This window comes from Capsicum annuum, chromosome 12 (assembly GCF_002878395.1).
Source record: "Capsicum annuum cultivar UCD-10X-F1 chromosome 12, UCD10Xv1.1, whole genome shotgun sequence".
NCBI lineage: Eukaryota > Viridiplantae > Streptophyta > Magnoliopsida > Solanales > Solanaceae > Capsicum > Capsicum annuum.
The window spans coordinates 25529458-25555043 of NC_061122.1; the positions used below are offsets into that span (position 1 = coordinate 25529458).

A 25586-nucleotide genomic window follows, 5' to 3' on the forward strand; every position below is an offset into this window, starting at 1 on the left:
CTAACCCGATTAATCCAGATTCATGTCGATAGACCTATTAAAGATAGTAAAATCGCTTCTCATAATGTTTTTATTTTCAAAACTCTAACCCAACACTTTCGATTAACCTCACAAGAATCTCAATCAACTTGTCACATCCCTTGAGTGAGAAACCTATTTCACCCAATATTAGATAAAAATTTATAATGATAGAACTGGCATCCACTTCCCCCAAACCCGGACTCACTATTGTTTGGTACGTGAAATAAGAATAATAACCACCACAAGATAAAATTTAGATTAACTTTATCTCATGTTTGGTATGAAAATTAGCTAATCTCATGATTATTTTATCCCACTATTTGTACTAAAATGGCGAAATTACTATCCTATATGATAGGTAGATTACATAATCTCATAAAATATTCCTGCAAACGACTCATATGTATGAATAGACTTGGAACAGATGTGATAAGATAGGGGGAATTTAGGTTAAAAAAGCACATAAACTCCACTAGCATGAAAACTGATGTTTGTTTCTCATGCTTATTTCGCAAATTAGTTCAAACTATAGTAATTTCTGAATATGACTAGCCTCCAAATGATATGAATTATGTTTCAAATATGTCATCACTCATCAATGGGCTTGATGTTATCATCTGATCCTATGTTTTGTAATACAAAAACCATTCCTTCAGTAGCTTTATGCTACAAATCTGGTGCAAAATTGTTCACTTTTCAAATGATAAAAAGACATGTAAACAAGAATTTGTTAATCATACTTGAGCTTTTAAGCATCAAAGAGATGTAAATAAAAGAAATAAAAAAGCGGTAAATAAAGTAGGACAAAGGAATGGCATTTTGGGCATAATTTTTTTTTTGATAACTGTAGTATCTGGACTAGCTTACACGTACCACAACTAATATGACGGATACCTTCCACCTCCCGTCAACAAGAAGTATCAGATAACCCAGATAACTCTGTCCGCCAAGGCCATCATTTTGGGCATAATTAACAAATATCATATACCTCAATATAATGCCATTGATCAACACTAAAGTGTTCTTCACATCAAAAAGATGAAAGCCAAAATGCGTGAATTATAAAGTAGAAAGCAGAGCTTGGAAATAAAAGGAGAAATGACCTTGTTCTCTCAAAACAACAAAAGGATCTGTGTCTCAATGATATCCCGCAATTAAGACAATTGAAAGTTGTCATAGCTCACAAGCAAACTATACATTCACTGAGACCTAGCAGGCATGCTCATTCTGTTTAACCTGAATTTTTTACCTTCCATTAACTCTGACAATTTATAGAAGTCTAGCATTTTTCCTATGGTACACAAGCACTTCAAAGACCCATTAAATGAATGGTTATGCATGAGAAGCTCCTTATTTGCTGTCATTAATGAGCACACCAACTGTTTTAAACCAACGCATAAGATTCCGATGGTCCTTCACATAGAGCCAAGCTTGTAGAAATGGGAAGAGGCTTTCATTAATTCCGCGCTCTTCAATGAAGCTGTGCAGTGCATCTCTGATTTTCTCATCAATATCTCTGCATTTGCAATAAAATAAATCAGATGGCGTTCCACTTCACAGAGTTTCCAAGTCTCAGTTGCCACACAAAACCCACTGTTCAAAACAAAATGCCATCACTATTTGACCTCGTTATGCATGGACGAATAAATACATCCCAGAGTTTCCAAGTCTCAGTTGCCACACAAAACCCCACCGTTGCCGTTCACAACAAAATGCCATCACTATTTGACCTCCTTATGCATGGCCAGTAAAATGCATAAATAAATACATCCCAGAGTTGAGTTTGTTTAGGAACAAAGACACAATACAGAAACAAAACTCAATTGCATCTAATCCAAAAGACAACAAACCGTTGTGGAACTTGAGCAACAGGATCCTTTTGATAAATAAGAAAGTGCAATAATCAGATATTAAAAACTGGAGACACGTAAAACAGCAAGAAAACAATTCCCATTCCGGTTCATCTCAGCCATTAACTTAAAAGAGGAAGGGAAAAACCAGTTCTCCTTCATTGACAACATACAAATGCACAGATTGAAGAGAATGGGTTTTAGCAAACGACATTTTCAGCTGATAAACTACCAAGACATCCGAGTGTAAGCAGCTTCAGCAGGTGCCTATACAAACTTTGAACACAAACTGTTGATTCTATTGCTCAACAAAAACCTCTAGAGAAGTAAGTAATTCATATAACAGAACTGAGTATGCCTACTCCAAAAACACATGAAACATAGAACAACCAAATTCAGATTCATCCTAGACTGACATATATCTCGCTCTTCCTAGATAAACCAAGGTGGCTACTTTGTTACCCAGTTAACTCTTTTACTTTTGCTTATCCTCTCTCCTCCTAACTCTGTCCAAATTGATCATGGTAGCAGGCATCATGCACCGCTTAAAACTTTGACCTTTCAAACAATCACAGCCCGTTAAGAAGTTCCGTAGAACTTTTAGGAAATCAACAAGCAAAGATGTGGCGGTCGTGAACTACATTCTCAAATTGTGTATAAGAACTGAATTAACAGAAGCAAACACCCAAAGAGTTTTTTATACTAATGCAGGGTCTCTTTCTGCTTGGCAAGCTACGGATTTGTAGAATGTGCAACAGGAAGACCATTCTGGCATCAGATACTTAGTTACCTGGGTAAACCCAAGTAACCACCAATGAGCCATCGAGAGAGATATTAAATTCATACAAAAGACAGGTTGATATTGGCAAAGTTAGATTAAGGACCGGATTGATTTAAGAAAAAAGAATAGGAGAGAATGGATAAGAAAGGATGGTGCACGTTCAAGTCATTCTATATTATCTTACTCATTGTCCTTTTCCTGTAAGGATATCCTACTCATTGTTCTCATTCCATTCATTTTATTGCGGGGATAAGAAGTTGTATAGGCCTGCTAAGGCTATGGAATGGAGGGCCCGTGACCTTGACCAAGTGAAGTGCATCAAGGTGGAGGATGACAAAGTATTGGTGGAAGATGCCCTCAATAGGAGGAGGTAACAGTCATATTTCCATAAACTCTTGAATGACGAGGGGGTCAAAGGCTTTGAGCGGGGGGCCTTGGAGCACTCGAAAAGGTGACGCAACTACGGTTATTATTGTAGGCGTATAATGGTTGAGGAGTAATTTGTAGGATGCGTAGTGGTAGGGCGACCGGGCCAGACGAGATTCCGGTGGATTTTGGGAAGAGCACTAGCGGGGAAGATATCGAGTGGCTAAACAAGTTGTTTAACGTCATCTTTAGGACGGTGAAGATGCTTGAAGCTTGGAGATGGAGTATGATGATTCCATTATACAAAACTAAGGGTGACATTCAGAGTTGCAATAACTAAAATAGCATCAAGTTGTTGAGTCACATTATGAATATTTGGGAAAGGGTGGTAGAGTTGAGAAAGAGGATCGTGACTATTTTCGAGAAGGGTTTATGCCAGGTCGCTTGACTAACAAGGCCATTCATCTCTTGAGGAGACTAGTGGAGCAATATAGGAAGAGGAAGAAGGACTTACACATGGTGTTCATCGATCTTGAGAAGGCATACGACAAAGTCCCCTGCGAGGTTTTGTGGAGGTGCTTGGAGGTTAGAGGTGTTCCCATGGTGTACACTAGGTCGATTCAGGACATGTACGATGGGGCGAAGACTCGTGTGAGGATGATAGGATGAGATTTGGAGCACTTTCCTGTTTTGACAGGGTTGTACCACGGATCGATGCTTAGTCCATTTTTATTTGCTTTGGTGATGGACGTTTTAACACGGCACATCCAAGGGAGGTGCCTTGGTGTATGTTATTTGTTGATGATGTAGTTCTAATTGATGAGACCCGAGGAAGAGTTAATGATAAGTTAGAGGTTTGGAGACAAACCCTAGAGTCTAAAGGGTTTCAGTTGAGCAGGACCAAGACGAAATACTTGGAGTGCAAGTTCAGCGATTTATTGCATGAGGCAGACGTGGTAGTGAAGCTGGATTCTCAGGACATTCAGAATAGAGATAGTTTCAAGTATCTTAGGTCTATGATTCAGGGGAATGGAGAGATTGACGAGGATGTCACACACCATATTGGTGCAGGGTGGTTGAAATGGAAGATTGCTTTGGGAGTCTTGTGTGATAAGAAGGTGTCTCCTAAACTTAAAAGGAAAATTCTACAGCGTGGCAGTTCGACCGGCTATTTTGTATGGAGTGGAGTGTGGCCAATCAAGACCTCCCACATCCAAAAGTTAAAGGTGACGGAGATGAGAATGCTGCGAAGGATGTGTGGACTTACTAGGAGAGATAAGGTTATAAATGACAGTATTAGAGGGAAGGTTGGAGTGGCTTCGGTGGAAGACAAGATGAGGGAAGTGCGGTTGAGATGGTTCGGACATATAATGAGGAGGTGCACGGATGCCCCAGTTCGGAGGTGTGAGAGGTTGGCTATGGATGGCTTCAAGCGGGTAGAGGTAGGCCGAAGAATTATTGGAGGGAGGTGATTAGACATGACATGGAGCAGTTGCACCTTACTGAGGACATGACCCTAGAAAAGAAGGTGTGGAAGACGCGTATTAGGGTAGAGGGTTAGTGGGTAGGAGTGTGTCCTTAAGAATAGGAAGAAGTGCTTTGTTTGTATTTGTGCCTATAGTCGTAGTGTTATGTGTGTGCCTTGTAGTTTCTTGTTCGTGGTGTTTGGGTGATGTTTGTGATTTTCTGATAGATTGTGTCTAACATTACTTTGTAGATTGTTATATCTTTTATTATCTATTGGTGTGTTATCCCATTTTGTTTGTTGTTATTTTTCTATACTTATATTTGTCCTGAGCCGGGGGTCTATCGGAACCAGCCTCTCTACTTCGTTGGGGGACTGCGTACACTCTACCCTCCCAAGACTCCACTTTGTGGGAATATATTAGGTATGTTGGTGTTGTATAACCTTATACTGTTTTAGTTCGAACATCCTTTATTCATTTAATATGAATGTCCATCCCCTTACCCTGATTAAAGTGTTGAATCTAACCTCTTGATGCCCCTACTCTGATTCTACAATGTTATGAAGCCAAATGAACTTAACACATTCATATACGATAATACTCTAATTAATTCAGTTGAAAGAAATTCAAAATTCTCCTTGCAAAATAAATTTGTAAAATTTTCCACTGTGTCGCAGCAAGTTATGACAACAACAACAATAACAACAACATACCCAGTGTATTCCCACAAAGTGGGGTCTGGGTAGGGTAGAATGTACGCAGTCCATACCGCTACCTCCGAAGAAGTAGAGAGGTTGTTTCCGATAGACCCACAGCAAGTTATGACAGTTCATCATAAACTAATAGTCCTGCAGAACCATAGACAAGATAGAGAAAAATAAGTAATCTAGGTCTTTAAACTCTGCCCCAGTTTACTGGTCCTGTCCCAGACGAGAAGATTTTTGAATTTCACTTTCATGATCTAAAAGAAGGGGAGCCTTGGAGTAACTGGTAAAGTTGCTTCCACGTGATCAGGAGGTCACGGGTTTAAGCCTTGGAAACAGCCTCTGGCGGAAATGCAAGGTAAGGCTACATACAATACACCCTTGTGATGGGGCCCTTCCCCGAACATTGCGCAGAGCGGTAGCTTTAGTGCACCGGGCTGCCCTTTTTTTATGATCTAAATGTTAGGAGTAAATGCTACATAGTTGCATTACTTATCTCTACAAGATACTTCTCCATAATTTCCTCGTTATTCAGATGGAAATATATGGGGATCATAAGGTTACAAATTTCTCTTGCAAACTGGCATGTCATTGTGACGCCAGAGACAAATGGAAAAAGAAACTTTGTTTCATATTGGAAAAGCTTTGAGGAATACATAACAGTCCTAGATACAGAATTATGTCCTTCAGAACCTATAGGTCAGTTCAGGCTATTTTAAAGGAAAGGGAAACTATTTACCTAAATAAATGAATACATGTGTGAGGCAAGATAGTTATCGATGACAAACTGCAGAAACATGAGAAGCAAACATAAATCAACAGTTATCTATTGTGTAGTGTCCCTCCAGGCTACTCCAGGTACATAGCAAGACAACAGAAGTGCCCACCTAAGAAAACATGCCTTTTTTTTTTGGTTGTGTGCTTAAAAATTATGATTATACTGTCAAATATGGGACTCCATTAAAAAGCTACTCACTTTTGTATCAAGTAGTGTCTCAGTAAACTACTGAGCTTAAACTCTGACTATCGTCCAAACTCAGTCTTCTTTTATACAAAAGAAATGAATAAACAACAAGGTCATGACGTCTGAATGAGTAGAAACATACAGCTAAACATCCAAATTCAATAGTTTTTAATACAGAAGAAAATAGACAACCAGGTCATGATGTCTGATAGATATAAATATAGCAGACAACAACAACAACAACATACCCAGTGTATTCCCACCTAGTGGGGTCTGGGGAGGGTAGAGTGTACACAGACCATACCACTACCTCAAGAGAAGTAGAGAGGCTGTTTCCGATAGACCCCCGGAAACAAAACTGCATAGGAGAAAGACTTACTGAAAAACTGGGCCACCATAATTGGTTGGAACACCAAGTAACCCACTAGACTCAGCCTTTGGTCTCAATGAGACTGAGTGTATTCCCAAAGCATCTGGATATAGCCCGCAAAGAAAATGCAGAGATTTCTTCTGTCCTGGCTTTGAAATGTCAACATGTAGAAAAAGCTGATTGATACCATCCTCCTCCTCATCTCCACCTCCTCCAGGAATAATGTTGGCCAACCGCATGACGGAGATACCGATTTCCTCAGTTCCATGGGTTCGTCTTAGAACAGGACCACCATGATCAAGTGCCCCCTTGACCACAGTGAATGGAGCAGGAGGGCTAACTTTCTGTCAAACAACAAAAGAGATGCATAAAGAAATCAAAAATCACATAAACAGTAGTCTAAAGTCTAAACTAGCAGCAATTCATTTCCAGGCATCGAAGCGTAAACAAATTTTAACTTAGATTTTGAAATTTCCATACTAAATGACAAGACAGCTTCAGATTTAAGTATCAGGACTTCCATGACAAGTGTTAGGTAGGGCTGTCATCATCTGCAGAAGCTATCACTTTAAATATAATGAATAATATCCTCAAATTTCACAGATTGTTCCTTTCGTTTTTCTTTCGTGGGTGTTTTGTTGTGCATCTTAGATGGCGTTCTTCTAGGTACTAGAAGAGCCTTACACTAACACAAACACATGGTTTGCATTTTTACCTTGAAAATTCTCTTTCCACAACAGCCACACAACTAGCTACAATTAAACACCACCTCTAACACCCCCAGAAGAACAAAAGTGCAACCAGCATCATGATGACTTACTACATCGTATAGGGATCACACCCGGTATGTCCTAAGAGAAAACCCATTATAAGAACACCCAACAAAGCTTTTGCTAATCCCAAAGGATACATATGATATGAGGCGGAGAAAGTGTTGCAAACACAAAAAAGGTTGTAATCCGTAGCTGTCCACGACACTAGTCTCTTACTAGTATACGAGAGACACTAGCTTCACAATACATTGACAATTTGTGCCATAATGGTGGAAAATATGTGTCATGGGCAGCCGAGTGCACTAAAGCTCCCGCTATACGCAGGGTTCGAGAAGGGCCAAACCACAAGGATTTATTGTATGCAGCCTCACCTTACATTTCAGCAAGGGTTTGTTTTTCCACAGCTTGAACCCGTGATCTCCTCGTCATATAGACGAGCATAAAGGTCTAAAAATGAACTTGGACATTTTGTGCTCCCTAAACCTAATGCACATTGTCATGTCTCTTATATTAATGCCATCATGACCGATATTTACTCAGTTGTCAAAAAAAAAGTTAAAAAATAAAAACTCATGTAGCACAATTTCCAAATAATACACTATCATTTGTTTGCTTCTAAAGCATGTAAGCTTGTGTAACTTTCAAGCTTATGTGGCTTGAGGTTAGATGTCGCTCTTCATTATAGATCTCTTTTCAGGCGCTTAGTTTGATATCCACTGCACTGAAAGAGATTTCAACTCACGCTCTTGTAATTACAAATAATTCATTATATTACCTATAGATATTTTACTTTGGAGAATGCAGCCAGGGGAATGCCATTGCTAAAGTGCATTCACCTTACATCCAATATCATGTTAGCTCACTAGAGCAATTTTACACACTTCCATTGTGAAATAATTCAACATCCATAGTATGATGTGCACTTAACCCTGCACCATTGTGGTTTTTACCTTCTTCACTCATTCAAACGCCCCAAAAGAAGAAATAAAAAAGAAACGATACCCTCCTTCGAGCTATCATCCCTAATTCTCTCTCTTAACCACCATTTTAACTTTATAGCTTAATATTCAGCTGCTCCTACAGTACAAATAGGATAAATATGCTTCTTGTATCATAAATATTCCGAATAAACTCAATCGTTCAATACAACCTCCATAGGGGAAGGATATCCAAATGGTTAGAACCCCTGACCTTCAATCATAAGGTTAGAAGCATGGGGTTCACTTGAACTCCCTCGCAATCCAAATTACATTGTTTATAAATGGTTAGAATTACATATTACTCCCTCCGTCCCATTTTAGTTGATCATCTTACTAAAAGTAAATGTCTCATATCAGTTGATCTCATACAAAATCAGGATAGAATTAATTATTTTTTTCCAATTTTACCCCTACGATTAATAGTATACATTAAATGTGAACAATTACAATTTCAATATCCATTTCTATGCCCAATGAAATCATTAATATGGGTAGTAAAATTCATCATTTCAATATACGATTTCTTAATCACCATGTAAAATGGAATGTGCCCAACTAAAATGGGACGGAGGGAGTATTATTATTATTATTATTATTATTTTTTTAATAACCGTGATGTCTGAGTCAGCATTCACGCGCCTCTACTAAATCCATGGGATACATGTCACCTCCCACCAACAATAGATACCAGGTGAACCCCCTTGCCCTTCTAATACATTAAAATTCTATATATTAGATGTTGAGCCTCCTTTGGCTTCTTCATGTATTTACTTTTTCTTGAACCCCTTACTGAAAATACTGACTCCGCCACTAGTTGGGAGTTCGAGTCACCCTATAGGCTTCTGAGTAGCTGGGTTTGGGGGGTTAGGTTCACAATATCAGAAAACAATAATAATAATTTAAAAAAAAAAAAAAGAGAGAGTAGCACAGACACAAACACATACACAATAGAAGAACCACACACAATGAAAACGATTCAAAATTTAGTCTCATGGCTTTTACCGGAGGAGGGGTCATTTTGGAGACTTCAAGATAATGATCTTTAAGGGACCGGAGGATTATACTGTTCACCGCTGATGAAACACTAGATGAACGCCGCCATGCTATTGTGCGCCATGGCTGTTGTTGCTGCTGCACTGCGCTTCCGGCGCATGCTACAACCTTCCGTAGCATTTTTTTCCCTCTCTCGAAAAAAACCTTCTCTCTTACTCTCCGCGTTTTCTTTTCAGGACTTGGACTAGCTTCTTCGTTTGAACAACACTAGTAGTAGTAGTAAAAAGGAATTGATAGGGTTAGTTTAATAAAATATTTCTTTTGATTAAAGTTTTTATCAAAGAAATAGTAAAATGAAATGAAGTATTTGGTGAAAAATTTTAGTCAACTCTTTTTTATTTTTTGGGTACATTTTATTACAATATAGGAGTACCTGTTAATTTTAGAATCTCCTATATATTTGTGTATTAGCATATGATATATTGTCACGTGAAATATTTAATTTGAAGCAATTTCAGTTGCCGTCCTAGTCTTCTATATATGGCTGCCTTAGTAACTTTATACATAATTATCCGGTAGATAAATCCTTCTCCCCCAATTCTTCCCGTTCTATATTTCGTAATTCGTAAATCTAGATCAATTATTCTCTCAGGAAGAAAACCCCATTCAATCTTATTTGAATGGATGGTAATTTTAACAGATAAAAACAATCCAGTACATGATGTTAGCAAAAAATGATCCATTACATCACTTAATTACGGCAACTAATTTCTTGATTTGTGGCTTGTCTTTCGCTTGGCACTAAATTGTATAGTCTACTTAGCTTCATCGGGTGGAATGGTACCCAAAATTTCACTCCTCCATAGCATGAGATTTAGCACAATGATCGCTATGAACTTTAGTATACTGAACGGCCCTTTTTAATTTCTTTGGTTTAGTTGTGTAAAAATAGATAAAATATCATTGACTGAATAAAGTGACCCCAATTCACAGATGAACAAAGCACTTTCATCCAGTCAGCTATAAATACTCGTGAAAATTTTTCAAGAATTTAATGTAGGCAAACACTATCAAATACCTTTAGCTTTTATCTACTATTAATTTTAAGACACAAGTGGGATGGATGATACGCTTGATTATTATACTTGTAGATCCATCGAAAAAAGATGTTTAGAGGCACAATCATTTCCCTCCTATTGTACATGCAGAAGTACTACAGAAAGCAAAGCTGGCTAAACAAATATGGCGAACCAAGACACCCGTCATAGACCCTACGCGTACAATACAAATCATTCATGTATTGTAAAAACTGTAAACAAAATTGTGACCTTTGATTGCTGCGCTATATAATCAAATGATAAGTTGTCTCTTGCCACTCGACATCTATCAACAAATCGAAGATCTGTGCTTAGTGTTCGAATTTCCTTCTGTGTTTGCTTCTATTAACTTTCACAATCCTCCGGCCTGATTTGTCAGGGTCATTGCTACCCAACGAGAAGCTCCCTCCACCACCAAATTCTAGGCTGTTTGACGCTGCAAATGGAGAAGAATTCTGTGGTGCTGCCTGAACTAAGCTGCTTGATGCTGCAAAAGGAGAAGAATTCTGGGGAGCAGCCTGACTCTGCTGGCCGCCAAACTGGAATGTACTCGCTGCTGAACCAAATGCAAAGCCACCTGGAAAGGGAGAGACAGAAGGCTGCCCAAAAGAAACTGCTGGTGCAGGAGGCTGCACAAGATCCTCGGCCATGCTGTCTTCCATGTTCTCATTGTTTCCTGGGGATGCGGCAAATGCCGAATTACCGAACATGGGCTGTGAGGGTGAATTTGTGGAGGAAGTTGAACCAAACAAAAAAGTAGAACCACTAGCAGTGCTGGGGGTTGATCCAAAGACCACTGGTGAAGTGCTTGGAGTAACAAAAGAAGATGAAGATGCTCCAAATGTAAACCCACCGGAGGGATTGGAAGAACTAAATGAGGAAGTAAAGCCAGTGGACTTTGGGGGCTGCCAACTAGATCCAAAAGTTCCAGCAGTGCTACAGGCTTGTGAAGAGGCTGAAGTAGCACTGAAGTTGAATGGACTATGATTGACAATGCTACCCGCATTTGTCAAGGGAGCTGAGGAAGTAGCGCCAAAACTGAAGATGCTAGGTGTAGCACTAGTGGAGGTGTTCACGGCATTTGCAGGGGAAGTTGAAGAACTACCACCAACATTAAATATGGCGGGAGTAGCTGAAGCATTTACAGCATTTGTCGATGAAGAAGAAGAATTACCACCACAATTAAATATACTGGGGGTAATGCTGCTGGAGATGTTAACAGCATTTGTTGAGGAACCTGATGAACTACCACTAAAGCCAAATATCCCAGGAGTAGCGCTGCTGGAATTAGCAGGTACACTGGCTTTTGAAGGAGGAGCTGCAGAACTGGCACCAAAAGTAAATACCAACGGGGCTGTCCCATTGGTAGGCCCACTTGAACTGCCTGCTGCCCTGGAAGCTGATGAACTAGCACCAAAACTAAATATTCCAGAAGCAGCATTGGTAGAGCCAACTAGATCATTATTTGAAGGAGAAGCAGAAACTTGACCAGTAGTACCAGGTGCAGGACCAAATACAGGAAATTTTGCTGTGGATGGCAATGAAGTAGATGAACTGAACGGAGTAGGCATGCTCCCCGAGACAGCAGAAATGCCAGATCCACCAACAGAAGTCTCTGCATTAACAAGTGATTCACCTCCCGAACTAAAAACAGAACCCTGAGACTGTGTACTAGCTGTAGTAACTGTTGAAATTACTGATGAACTAACACCAAAAATACTACTTGTAGAGCCACCAAAAGGCGAACACTTCAAGTTTCCATAAGTAGTTCCAGTCTCCGATTTGGCTTTCGCATCTATAGTTTCTGCAGTGGAAGTTGTTGCTGGTTCTGAAACTGCTTTTGGCGGAACCGCCAAGAAACCAAATTTGGCAGGAGGTTCCTTGGGAACTAAGGATGCTACACTGGAACCAAAGAGACTGCTAGAAGAGGCGGTAGAGCTTCCTGTTGTGGCACCAATCGTACTTGAAATGCTGGTCAAAGGAGCAACAACATTTGAGCTGCTAGTCGAAACATCATTTTTAAAATTACCGGATGTCGAGGCAGAGGTGGCTGAGAAAGCAGGACTGGTAGCAAACAGTCCATTACTTGAAGTGCTGGATGGAGCACCAAACGAGAAAATACCACTTGTTGGTACTGCTTCTAATTTGCCGTTGTTTTCCATAGCCTTCTGTGAGTTATCCAACTGAAAAGGATTAGGCCGAGCATCAGTTGTGCTGGACGCTAGATTGGACAGGCTGCAGGCATTTGAACAAATATCAGATGCACTTTCAGGTGGTCTTAAAAAGGGTACACAAAACACAAAAGCCTTATTCATTTCCTTATTCATCACATTTTCCAACTACTTCTAACTACTCATCCAACGCAACATCCTCATTTCCTCCGAGGTTCCCTTTACTCGCAACTACATTGGAAAACAAAACTTCTACACTAACGTGAATTGAGAGTGGATGAGTGATAATAAGAAAAATATCAAATCTTTAGATCGTGCAAGAGATCAGGGATATTATTTTTCAATTAAATTTCAAACACACAGATATCCGGCAGTGGCAAGGAACAAATTGTAAATATCAACATGATCTCAGTAAATTCAGGGTTCAAGAAGCTTGAAACGATCCCCACAATCACAACACAAACTTAAAAAATGAGCATGTTTCATCACTTATAGTAAATTTGAACATATACAATCTCAGATCTGTCTTAGAACTCTTCAAAGCTTACAAATCTGTAGAACATTTGATTGCTCACAGTTTTGGTAGGTTACCTTTGTCAACCATCGCATTTTCACAGTTCTATGGAGAAATTGACTTACGGACCCCATCTCTATTTCAGGTAAAGAGTTAGTGGACGTAATTAATTAAGAAAGAGGGATAAGAACCACCACTACACTAGTTCCACTAAATCAAGTGCAACATTCAGCGAGGAATGCATGACATCGAAACAATTATCCCAAAACCATACATATTGAGAAGTACGCTCGCCTTTCAGTATAATAAGGTTGTCGAAGCAAGATATTTTCAACAAAAGGGACACAGATGGCTATGAACAATATCATTTTTTAATCAAGTAGCTATTCAGAATATCTTTAGAACAAATAACCTATAAGAGCATCAGATGACAAGATAACTAGAGTCAATTGACCATTCTCTGTATGTTGTAGTAGGAACTAACCTGCTCGAGCTTCCTGGCTTTGACCCCATTACGGAGGTTGACGGCGAAAATGGAAATGGTGGAACCTTGTCAATACTCGTCTCCTTTGATTTGTCAAATGCAGTAGGCAGTAGGTTAGAGTTCAGCGATTGGGAACGTGTCGACAGGAATATGGTGTTCTTGACAGCGGCTGCACCAGTTTCAGGGGTCCCCATATCAGATTTTTTGCCTAAAACCCCTGGAGGTGTCTTTACTTCCAGCAAAGCAGCAGGTTTGCTTGTGGGATCAGCAGCAGATATTTCCAACTTCTCTCTCCCTTCAACTAATTGAGATGAAGGCCCATTAGAGTTTATGTCCTCTTCTAGCTCAAAGGAATCCTATGGAACACACCACAATAGAAACATGTATAAACAAATGACCAGAGATGATATCAATCTCAAAAGAATCGTAAAGAAGACAACTAAGAACAAACTAGCAAAGTTTTCTGTAAGTTGAATTCATAATGGCCAGTGAAGCAGCTAAAGATGCACAAATGGAACAAGCGAATATGCAACACAAGATATATCCCACTTGCATATATGATAATACCAAAGTAGACGGTGGTAACAATCAAAGAGCAGAATTCAGTACCTCATTAAATGGTCACATGGATCTCTACAATGGAAGGAAACTTTATGAACAGAAAAATAACCATTCATACACAAAAGACCATTTCACAAAAAGAGTATTAAACAGAAAGCAAGCTGTTCAACAGTATCCGTAAAAAAGACGCTACCCAATGGCAAAATTCAAAACTTGTTAAAGCAAGTCCCAGAATGCCATGCACTGAGACAAAAGATGCGCACCTCATATGCACTCATCTTAAAAGCTCGTTTCTTGAGAGGAGGTTGAGCTGCTGACATATCTTTTTCCGGGGAATTGGTTTCAACAATCAGTTGAGTATCTTTGAATGAAAAGATTGTATCCTTTTGTACTATACTAGGTGACTCGCTGACAGAACTCTTATGTCCATTTTGTTTAATTTCACCTTGCTTTGATTCACTGGGGTTGGGAGAAAAAATTTTAGACCAGTTCTCCAACTTATAGCTATCTTGTGCACTCTGCAGCAGCTTGGATGAATCCAAATCCTCCAAGCTTCTAAGAGTTCGTCCACGAAGCATGTTTGGTGTCAATTTATTCTCTTTCCCTGCAGCTAGTTTGGATTCTGATGATTTTCCCTTTGGGGTTATTTTTTCAAGTTGCTCCAATATCCTTGCAGCAGTCTCACTGGATTTGGGAGGGACGGCTACATGCTTTGCAGGCGTGGTTTTGGTATCTTCAAAATCTCCAACAACTTTCTGTACCTCTGGATGCAGGTTAACTGCAGAAGCAACTTTTGCGCTGGGATGTGAAGTTCCAAAAGATAGAAGATTAGGCTTCTGCCTAGTCCTACGCATGGGACCAACAGATCCAAGATCATCATCCAGAACATAACTCCTTCGTTTGAGGGCCTGAAAGGAGTTAAAAATTTAAAATTAAATAAACAAATAAGGATAAACTCATCTGATAATAGCACTGCTTTACAATGCAAATGAGTTCAAAACAATAACATAGTAATTTGTCAATAAATACCTGTTTAGAACCAAAAAGTAGATCTTGCTCCGATACAGACTTAGATGATGAAGACCCACCATAGGGATACTTCTCTGAGCTGGTAGCCTGGTAGTAAATCAATTTAGAACAAAAAAGTTTCAGTCACACAGTAGAATTTCCATCATAAAAGTAAACAGAAATCAAATCGACCTTCTGAACATCAGTTTGACTTACTCGAAAGTATGGTGTACGAGCCATGCTGTATATAGCAGATCGGCCACGAGATCTTGGAGTGGTAAACCCATTTTCTCGAATCCCAAGAAAACCAGTAGTCTTGGTAGTCCCTGAAGGAATGGGTGATCTTTGGACATATTGCACATTTGTTAGCAGTGATGTATCTTCTCTCAAAACTTGACTTCGCGTGCTCAGCATTGATGGTGACACCTTTGATGGCCTACTCCCCATGTAGGCTTTTGCAAGCTCTGCAGGAGTTGCAATATCATCTTCAAGAATCTGTAAGTATGAACCATAAATATGTCAAGCTATCAAAATCTATCCAATTCTTGCAAGGTCAACAGACTTGAGCATCCATAGAAAATATTCAGAAAGAAATACTAGGGAACATGCTCTAACCCTTGAATTTGTTACAGGAGTTGCGACATATCCGCCGGATATAACCTTCACGGACCTATTTTCTTCCAGTAAGCTGCTCGAAGAATCCAATGCAGGTCTCAATTGAATGGCCCCGTCTCTTTTCTCTTCATCTCCCATAGGCATGTCTACAGCTTTTGAGCGCAAAAGTTCTGTCAAGCGATCAATCTCAGTTCTGCACAAAGAACATTTTGCATCTGTAAAGGATATCCACCTTGAAATCAAGTTGATATAAAATTCCACTAAGGAATATTTCTCCGTCCTTAAACGAACTCAAAAATCTAATAGGATCCAGACGCAACATTTCTAAAGTAGTAGGAAGCGACAACTGATCACGGGAAAACCAGAATGCATGTTTCAGAACTACTTTCCTGACAAATATGTTTACCTAATAGTACTTCCGAAAAAGATTGACTTGTTAACACCAAGTAGAAAAGAAAGCTCAAACAGAAAGTTCAGATAAAGAATTGCTCAAAATGCCAAAAAGTAGAGTAGTTACTTGAAAAAATGTCCCATCAAGAATTAATTCTGTTCTTTCCCCTTTCACTATTCTGAAATTGCACATAAATGATGTCCCATCACGGCTAAGATACATGGCATTCCCCTTGTTTAAGGGTTATTCAGAAGTTGTAAATAGAGACAACAAGTGGTTAGGAGAGCTTTGGGGTAGCCGGGCTGGTAGTCTTAGGGCTAAGTCCATAGGTTGGAGTTGCTAGTAGGAGGGGGCATGGGGGTGCCTTTGGTGCGTTAGTGCAGGGTATTACTTTGTGGGTGTCTTATTTCTGTTATTTCATCTTGTTTCATGCTTTATTACGAATTTATTTACTATTCTTTGTCTTGAGCCAGGGGTCTATCGGAAACAGTCGTTCTACTTCTCCGGAAGTAGTGGTATGGACTGCGTACATTTTACCCTCCCCACACCCCACTATGTGGGAATACACTGGGTTTGTTGTTGTTATTGTTGTTGAAACAGAGACAACAAGAGACAAGATATCGGCAAAGAAATATCACCAACCGAAGCAGGTAGTTCTACAAGAAAACCAGGGTAATTATTTGGAAAAATAGTTACCACACAAATGAGATGTTTCAAATGGCTCGTAGCACATGAACCATGTTCAACACAGTATAAATGATATGATCCCCCTTCCAGATTTTATCAGCTCAGTGGGTTAGCAGCCTTAAGTTTTTTCCTTTTGGTTCATAACTCCCAGCTCTTAAGTGTTTTTTGCAGTGTTTACAGTTGCAACCTTTTGATTTGTAATCTTCCTTGCATCTCCTTGATGCCTTTTTAATACAACTACTTATTTCATCAAAATAACAATAATAATAATTTACCAAGGAGAGGAACAATTGCATGTACAACTGTGGGCTTTGTGAGGGAAGACATGAGGATACATGCCATTTATTCATCTAGGAGGTAGATGTACATGATAAAAATGGAATGATAGAATTTCTCAATCCAATAAATGTGCAGTAAGCAAACACTTTTTGTTATTTTTTAATGCAATATCCTGCTTCAACAAGAAGTCATTAAAAAAAAATCTAGAAAGGAGTTAAACATAAAGTTCATTTTTAGGCAACCCAGTCAATTAGCACAAATTTTACCTTGTAAATGTCTTTTGCTTCAAGAGCTGCTCAAGCTCTGAGAATGTGCCGTCCCCAGAGCTGCAGTCACCTCCTTGTCCAGCCACCACCAGTGCTTCAGCATGCTCCTTCACAGAGAGCAATAATTGTTCCACATAGGGGCAGTTTTATCAGCATTAGCCACAAATATACATTTATGGTAGAGCATATATTTCTTAATAGTAGTGCTCTTAAAAGTAAAAAAGCGCAAGATGTGACAAGGTTCATGTGGCTCTACGTGAAAAGTGAAGCACATAATAAACGAAAACTACTAAGGGTCTGTTAGGCCATAAAATCCAAAGAAAAATTGGTTTTACTTGTTTTACCTTTTCCAATAATTTTCAAACAAAAATTAAAGAACTCTAATTTATTTTATGACCAAACACAACTCCAACTTCCAAATATAGTTTAAAACGAAAACTACCTCTTTTCTATTTTCACAATGAAACATGACCAACGCCTACTGACACCCAATATCTAAGTTGCTCGGACTCTCCAAAAATGTGGCCGCACCCGTGTAGGATCCTTCAAAAATGCACTATTTTGAAGGATCCAACACACATCCAGTGACATTGTTTAAGAGTCCGAGCAACATAGCCCAACATATATGAAGTTAGTACTAAAGTTGTAACTAAAATAACTAATTTCAGCATCTCATACACATCAATAATACTTGTGTTAATTCAACTCATCAAGATTGAGATCAAAAGACATTTTTCCGTTTTTGTCACTTGTGAAGCACAGATTCTCTGAAAGGCAAGGTTTCACCCTTGAAGCAATAACTCCATGCTTCGCATCGCTTAAAGCAGTGACTCTTAAAAACAAGGTTTCACCCTTGAAGCAGTAACCCCATGCTTCACATCGCTTAAAGCGGTGACTCTTAAACACTACTTAATAGATAAATTATTGAATTCCACTGAATACATGATCACCAAACGAAAGGATGACAATCGGCATAGAAGGAATATGAAAGTTGCCATGTATAGGAAGACAGATGATCCACATAATTAAAACTTAGTACATCAGCACATTCCTCCTACAAGATCTGCATGGTGTTTTATCAGCTGTCATCATGAATTTAAAGTGAAACATACATTTCTTAACAGATAATGATGCTAGCACGAAAAAAGTAATAAACAAGCTGCATTGTCTAGGAAGACATATGTGATCACATAATCAACTCAGATCTGATTATAAAGACACCATACCTTGGTGAACAAAGTTCAAGAATAATAAACTTACACTGGGACATGACTCCTGAGGTAGATTCAGTGATTCTTGGCTTGGTCCTGTTTATATTAAAACGAAGTCATGCCTCAAATAAAGTCATTGATGAAAGCAAAATAGAACAAGAATGCTACTAGTACTATTGGAAGATTAAATCTTTTTAATAATACCAATCAATCAACTGTGTCTTAGTCCCAATCTAGTTGGTGTCAAACAAAGGTAGCATAATAGAAATTTGCCATGTACAACCAAAAAACAGAATAGCCAGTGGGTTTCTCGGCTGGCAACAACGATTAGAAGGAAGGGGGAGAAAATGGAAAGTAACCTAGACAGAATGTCTAAATCGTATCAACAAGGTCAAAAAACGCCAATCATGAAAAAAGTTCAATCCATTCTCAGTTACTATATCAGCTCAGGTAGAAACATGTATAACTGTATAAAATTTGAAACCCTTGGGATATTCCAGAAAGGAAAAAGGACCCCCACCCACCCAACCCCACCCCACAAAAAAAACTATATAAGCTCGAGTAGAAAGCAGAACAATATTGTATATTAAAGTCAAACCTCATAACAATATCAAAATGGTAAAAACTCAATCCTGTTAACTATACAAGCTCGAGTAGTAGCACAAATCAGTAAGCAAATGCTCTGCTACATACCCAAAGTTCGACACTATGAAATGACTTGAGAGGTGTAGTATAAGTGGGAGTCAAAAGCAGAAATTGAAACACCACTAGATTAACGTTATTTTACTTATTCCATGGTCACAACTACTGGTTTCTCAAGTTTCCGGGTCAGATAAAGCAAAAACATGGGTCCAAAATCACATAACTATGAGAAAATAGGATAAAAAATACATCATTCCCTCGAGAAAAATGATAAATCTCACAACTCCAGCAACAAATAGACATTACATAACTACTGGTCTCTCATGTTTTAGGGTCAGATAAAGCAAAATTACCCAATCATAGCTCTAGCTATATACCCAAAGAACCCAAATTTACAGCACTAAAACTTTAACCATGAAATAACAAAAACTCTGAGATAAAGCTCATCCCTTGTTCACCATTGAACAACCTACAGGCACTCAGATCCAATCACCAAGATAAAGCTCATCCTTTGTTCCTCAAACAAAACGGAAACACACTCTTTTCTCCAAAAAAAAAAATAACAAATTTTCACACAACATGAGATGGAAAATCACATAAACATGCCAAAAAAAAGATCCAAAATTACATCATTCTAGATAAAATAGTGATAAATCTCACAACTCCAGCAGTAGATAAACGATACATAACTGCTGGTTTCTCATTTTCGGGTTCACATAAAGCAAAATAACCAATGTTCACACTACATAAGTCCAAAAATCACAGTAAACACATCGAAAACAAGACAAAAATTACATCATATCCTTGAGAAAAAAACAACAAATCTAACTTCAGCAATAAATAGATGTTACAGAACTGCTGATTTCTCAAGTTCCAGGGTTAGATAAAACAAATTTACCAATTTTCACACTATGTGAGTCCAAAAATAACATAACTACGTAAAAACATCAAAAACCTAAGCTGCGGGGACTCTTCACTTTCGATACCGCACCCGTCAGATTCTCCACTTATACACCACTTTTGGAGAATTCGACACACACCCGCTGAAAATTTTTGAAGAGTGTGAGCAACATAGTCAAAATTAAGACCAAAATCATTTCCGAAAAAACAATAACTCTCACAACTCCAGCATTAAATAGACATTATATAACTACTGGAAGCTCAAGTGTCATATAAAGCAAAATTACCAATTTTCACACTACATGAGTCCAAAAATCACATAACTACGTAAACACATTGAGAACGCGAACTCTTCACTTTCGATGCCGTACCCATGTCAGATTCTCAAAAAATGTTGCCGCACCCGTGTCGGATCCTTAAAAATACACTATTTTTGGAGGATCCGACATGCACCCGTAGACATTTTTGAAGAGTCCGAGCAACTTAGCTTATGATGAATCCGACACACACCCACTGATAATTTTTGAAGAGTCTGAGCAATATAGTCAAAAAAAAGACCAAAATTACAGCATTTCCCCCCCAAAAAACAATAAATCTCGCAACTCCTCCTTTAAATAGACGTTACATAACTACTGATAGCTCAAGTTTCAGGGTCGTAAAAAGCAAATTCACCAATTTTCACACTACATGAGTCCAAAAATCACATAACTACGTAAGCACATCGAAAATCTAAGTTGTGCAGACTCTTCACTTTCGATGCCGCACCCTTGTCGAATCCGGATTCTCCAAATATACACTATTTTTGGAAAATCCGACATGCACCCGCTGATCATTTTTGAAGAGTCTGAGCAACATAGTCGAAAACAAGACCAAAATTACATCACTCCCGAAAAAAAACAATAAATCTCACAACTCCAGCATTAGATAGACGTCACATAACTACTGGTAGCTCAAGTTTCAGGGTCCTATAAAGTAAAATTACTGATTTTCACACTACATGAGTCCAAAATCGCCCAACTACGCAAACACAAGACAAAACCTACGTCATTTCCTTGAAAAACGATGATAAATTTCACAAATTCAGCAGTAAATAGACATTAAATAACTATTGGTTTCTCAAGTTTCAGGGTCAGATAAAGCAAAATTACCAATTTACACAGTACATGAGTACAAAAATCACATAATTACATAAACACATCGAAAACACGACCAAAATTATGTCATTTCCTTTAGGAAAAAAACAACAAATCTCACAACTCCAGCATTAAATAGACATTTACATAACTACTGGTTTCTCGAGTTTCAGGGTCAGATAAAAGCAAAATTACCAACTCACAGCTCTAGCAATATACCCAAAGAACCCAAATTTTACAGCACTAGAACAAAAACCATTTGCACCCCTACACATTAATATGTTCATCATTGAACAACCTACATAGATATACTAAGATCCAATCACCGAGATAAAGCTCATCATTTGTTCCTGGAAAAGATAGCCAATTTTCACACTACATGCGTCCAAAAGTCACATAACTACTACCTAAACACATTGAAAACAAGAACAAAATTACATCATTTCCTTGAGAAAAATGGTAAGTCTCACAACTCCAGCAATAAATAGACATTTACATGCGATTTCAAAAATAGACATTTACATAATTACTGCTTTCTCACATTTCAGGGTCCAAAAATCGCAAAAATTACCAATTTTCACACTAGATGAGTCCAAAAGTCACATAACTACATAAACACATAGAAAACAACACAAAATTACATCATTTCCTTGACCAAAACGCGATAAATCTCACAACTCCAGCATTAAATAGACGCTACAGCACTACTGGTTTCTCAAGTTTCAGGGTCAGGTAAGGAAAAATATCAATTTTCACTCCGAAAAACCCATAACAACTTAAGCACATCGAAAACAAGACTAAAAGTACATCATATACTTGAGGAAAAAAAGTGATAAATCTAACAACTTCAGCAATAAATACACGTTACACAACTACTGGTTTCTCAAGTTTCAGGGACAGATAAGGCAAAATGGCCAATTTACACACGACATGTCTAAAAATCACATAACTACGCTAAAACAAGACCAAAATTACATTGTTTCCTTGACAAAAACACAAAATCTCACAACCTCAGCAATAAATAGACGATACAGAACTGGGAAAAAAAGCATTACATGAGTCCAAAAATCGCACAAATACATAAACACATCGAAAACAACACAATTACATCATATCCTTGAGAAAAAAAATAAATCTCACAACTCCAGCAATAAATAGACATTACATAGTTACTACTCTCTCAAGTTTCAGCGTCTGATATAGCAAATTACCAATTTTTTCACCATGATTCCGAAATCGTGAAAACAAGATCAAAATTACATCATTTCCTTGAGGAAAAAAATGATAAATGTCACAACTTCAGCAATAAATAGACGATACATAACTACTGGTTTCTCAGACAAAGCAAAATTACCAATTTACACACTACACGAGTCTTTGGAAAACAAGATCAAAATTACATCATTTCCTTGAGGAAAAAAATGATAAATGTCACAACTTCAGCAATAAATAGACGATACATAACTACTGGTTTCTCAGACCAAGCAAAATTACCAATTTTCACACTACACGAGTCCAAACTCATAAAAACATTACCAAATTACATCATTTCCTTGACAAAAACACAATACACCTCACAACTTCAACAATAAATAGACCTTATAGAGCTGCAAAAAAATTCTACATGAATCCAAAAATAGCATAACTACGTACCCAAATCGAAACAACACCAAAATTACATCATTTCCTTGAAATAAAAATGATAAATCTCGCAATTCTAGCAATAAATAGACATTACATAACGACTTAATTCACTAGCTTCAGGGTCAGATAAAGAAATTTTTCACACTACATGGGTCCAAAAATCGCACAACAACGTAAAGACATCGAAAACAAGACCAAAATTACATCATTTCCAGGCCAGATAAAGCAAAATTACCAATTTTCACACTACATGAGTCCAGAAATCACATAACTACGCGAAAACAAGACCAAAATTACATCATTTCCTTGAGAAAAAGCGATAAATCTCACAAATTTCAGCAATAAATAAACGCTACAAAAAAAGTACCTGGAGGTGATGCTGTCGGAGGAAGGGGAAGACGTTTACTGAACAACGAAGAAAGAAACCGTTGAGCACCGGAAGTTATTAATCTCGACGCCGGATCAAAAAGAAGCTTTGTAAGCCAACTAGGGTTTCGTAAAGCCGTCGGTGGACGATCATACGGAGTCGTCTGATTCCGTCGGACAGGTCGTTTCCTAAACTTCCCACCGGCTCCACCGGAACCTTCGTACGCCGTCGTTTTTGCGGTGGCCGCCGGGGATTCCGTCGCCGTCGACATTTAACTGGAAGTTTCGAGAGAGGTGAGGGAGAGAATAATGCAAGGAGTAATGAAATGGAAGAGAGAGGGAAATTAGGGTTTTATTTCGTTGGACAGACACGGAAAACGATGCCCATTATTATTTTCATATAGTATAAGATACTGCCAAATTATTTATTTTACTCGTTTTAAATTATATGTGGTCATTTCTAGAAATACTCTCCCTATTTCAAAAGAGACTGTAGTTGATGAGAATATTTATTTCAGTTTAATTTTTTTTTATGAACTTTAAAAAATATTATTATATTATTTTAATATGATTTTATACTTAAAAAAATTATACATACTTATATTTTCAAACATAATTAATAAGGTTAATTTGATAAAATAGATTTCTAATAAAAAAAATTTTAAGAAAATTATATCAAGTAAATAAAGATCAACTATTTTGAAACAAAAATTATCTTAAATTATTTTTATTTAAAAGTTGAAGACAAATTAACTACTTCTCCCGTTTAATAATGTTTATTACCATTACTTAAAATATGAGTTAAAAAACAATAAATAATAGAGGTAATTTTACTAAACTATTTTTTAAGTATAATAAATTTAATGTCTAGACGCATTGCATTATATAACATAAGGTAAAAGAAGATAAATCATCCAATGATTTTTCAAATCGTAGAAATGTTATTGAATAGTATTTATTTTTAGTATAGTGAGTAAGTATTGTTGGAGAAAGGGAGTACTTTTTTCCCTGTTGAATTCTATGATATATATAAATACTTCAATTATGATAAGATAATACATAAATAGAGTAAATATTCAATGATGAGTGGTCATGTTTTAATACAGTACACAAATAAAAGTAAAATAAGCATTTTTTTTAAGAACACACTCATAATGAATGTTTCTAAAGGGCGCATAAAAAACACAATAGATAATTTGAGGTGAAGCCGGAAGTTGGTTGTCTTTGTTTTTCCATTATTAATTTGACTAATTTATAAATTGAATTGAATTAATTGTAAACTATACAAAATGGATAATAAATTATACTCCGTAAACATCATTTTATGTGGCACCTTTTTTCTGTCTGTCCCAAAAATAATAGCATCTTATTATAATAAAAAATAATTTTACTTTAAAATTTTTATTTTGCCATAAATGAAATAATATATAGTCATACAATTATCTAAAAACTATTTTTAACCACATGAATACAACCTTTCTACCTCACCTCAGAAGTAGAGATAGTGTTCTGAACTGTGTACCCTTACCCTTCTCTGGCTCCACAAAGTGGAGTAATCATGGATATGTTGTTTATTAAGAACATAATTATTTATTTATTTATTGGAAATAATGAAATTTAAATAAAATAAAACTCTGATGAGGAGCGTGAATATATGTATTAATTATTATTTGAGTGTTTTTTTTTAATTATTATTATTATTATTTGAACGTTGTCCATTAAGAGAAGTTGGGGGCAGTTTTTGGGGACCAAATTTTTGGCGCCTGTGGACTCTGAGTTTAGTTATTGCTCAGCTTAGCATGTGTAATGGTTGTCATTACAATTGATCTACTTCACTACTTGCCAGGAAAGTACACTACACTAACAAACTGTACAATTTTTTCCAATCTATACTTTTATTTTTATAACCAATCTTACATAGACATTGATTGAACTAATACTACACTAGCAAATTCTACTACTTTTCAATCGATACTTTTAAAAAAAAAATAAAAAATCTTCCATTTAAATTATATTGATTGAACTAATTCATGGTCCACTTGTAGTTTCTTATTCTTAGATTGTTGTTGATATATGTTTCGGATAGATCACCTGTAGGATTATTTTGTTACTATATATTATATTACTCGTTACCTCTTGCACATCAGTTACATCTTTTTCTAAATCGTATGTTTTTCTTAAATCAAAAGTTTATCGAAAACAACCTCTCTACCACCTTAAACCCTGTTGTATGGGCGACCAGATCTCCAATAAGGTAATTTCTAAACTTCCTAAGTAAAATTACTGAATGCATTTGATATGAAATCATACTAGTAAGCATGCTTCAGGATTTATCAAGTATTGTTTCTA

The 25586-nt window shown here is 37.4% G+C and overlaps 2 protein-coding genes across 3 annotated transcripts; both read right to left on the reverse strand.

The window, feature by feature from the left end:
• Nucleotides 1-1101: 1101 nt before the first annotated feature.
• LOC107851426 (mitochondrial acidic protein MAM33) lies at nt 1102-9876 on the reverse strand. Of its 2 annotated transcripts, none has more exons than XM_016696427.2 (3): nt 9278-9876; nt 6532-6866; nt 1102-1537 (listed from the first exon to the last, which is right to left on the reverse strand). In XM_016696427.2, exons 1-3 carry the CDS (start codon nt 9446-9448, stop codon nt 1372-1374), a joined length of 672 nt encoding a protein of 223 aa, XP_016551913.1. In that variant the 5' UTR covers nt 9449-9876; the 3' UTR covers nt 1102-1371. The 2 variants fall into 2 exon arrangements, with proteins under 2 accessions (XP_016551913.1, XP_047256840.1); XM_047400884.1 differs by having other exon boundaries at nt 1102-1614; nt 9278-9771.
• A 507-nt stretch (nt 9877-10383) lies between these two features.
• LOC107850403 (nuclear pore complex protein NUP1) lies at nt 10384-23630 on the reverse strand. Its single transcript, XM_016694901.2, has 9 exons — nt 23239-23630; nt 18602-18648; nt 17342-17448; nt 15719-15911; nt 15320-15598; nt 15125-15211; nt 14359-15003; nt 13535-13890; nt 10384-12600 (listed from the first exon to the last, which is right to left on the reverse strand). Exons 1-9 carry the CDS (start codon nt 23507-23509, stop codon nt 10677-10679), a joined length of 3909 nt encoding a protein of 1302 aa, XP_016550387.2. The 5' UTR covers nt 23510-23630; the 3' UTR covers nt 10384-10676.
• Between the last annotated feature and the right edge of the window lie 1956 nt (nt 23631-25586).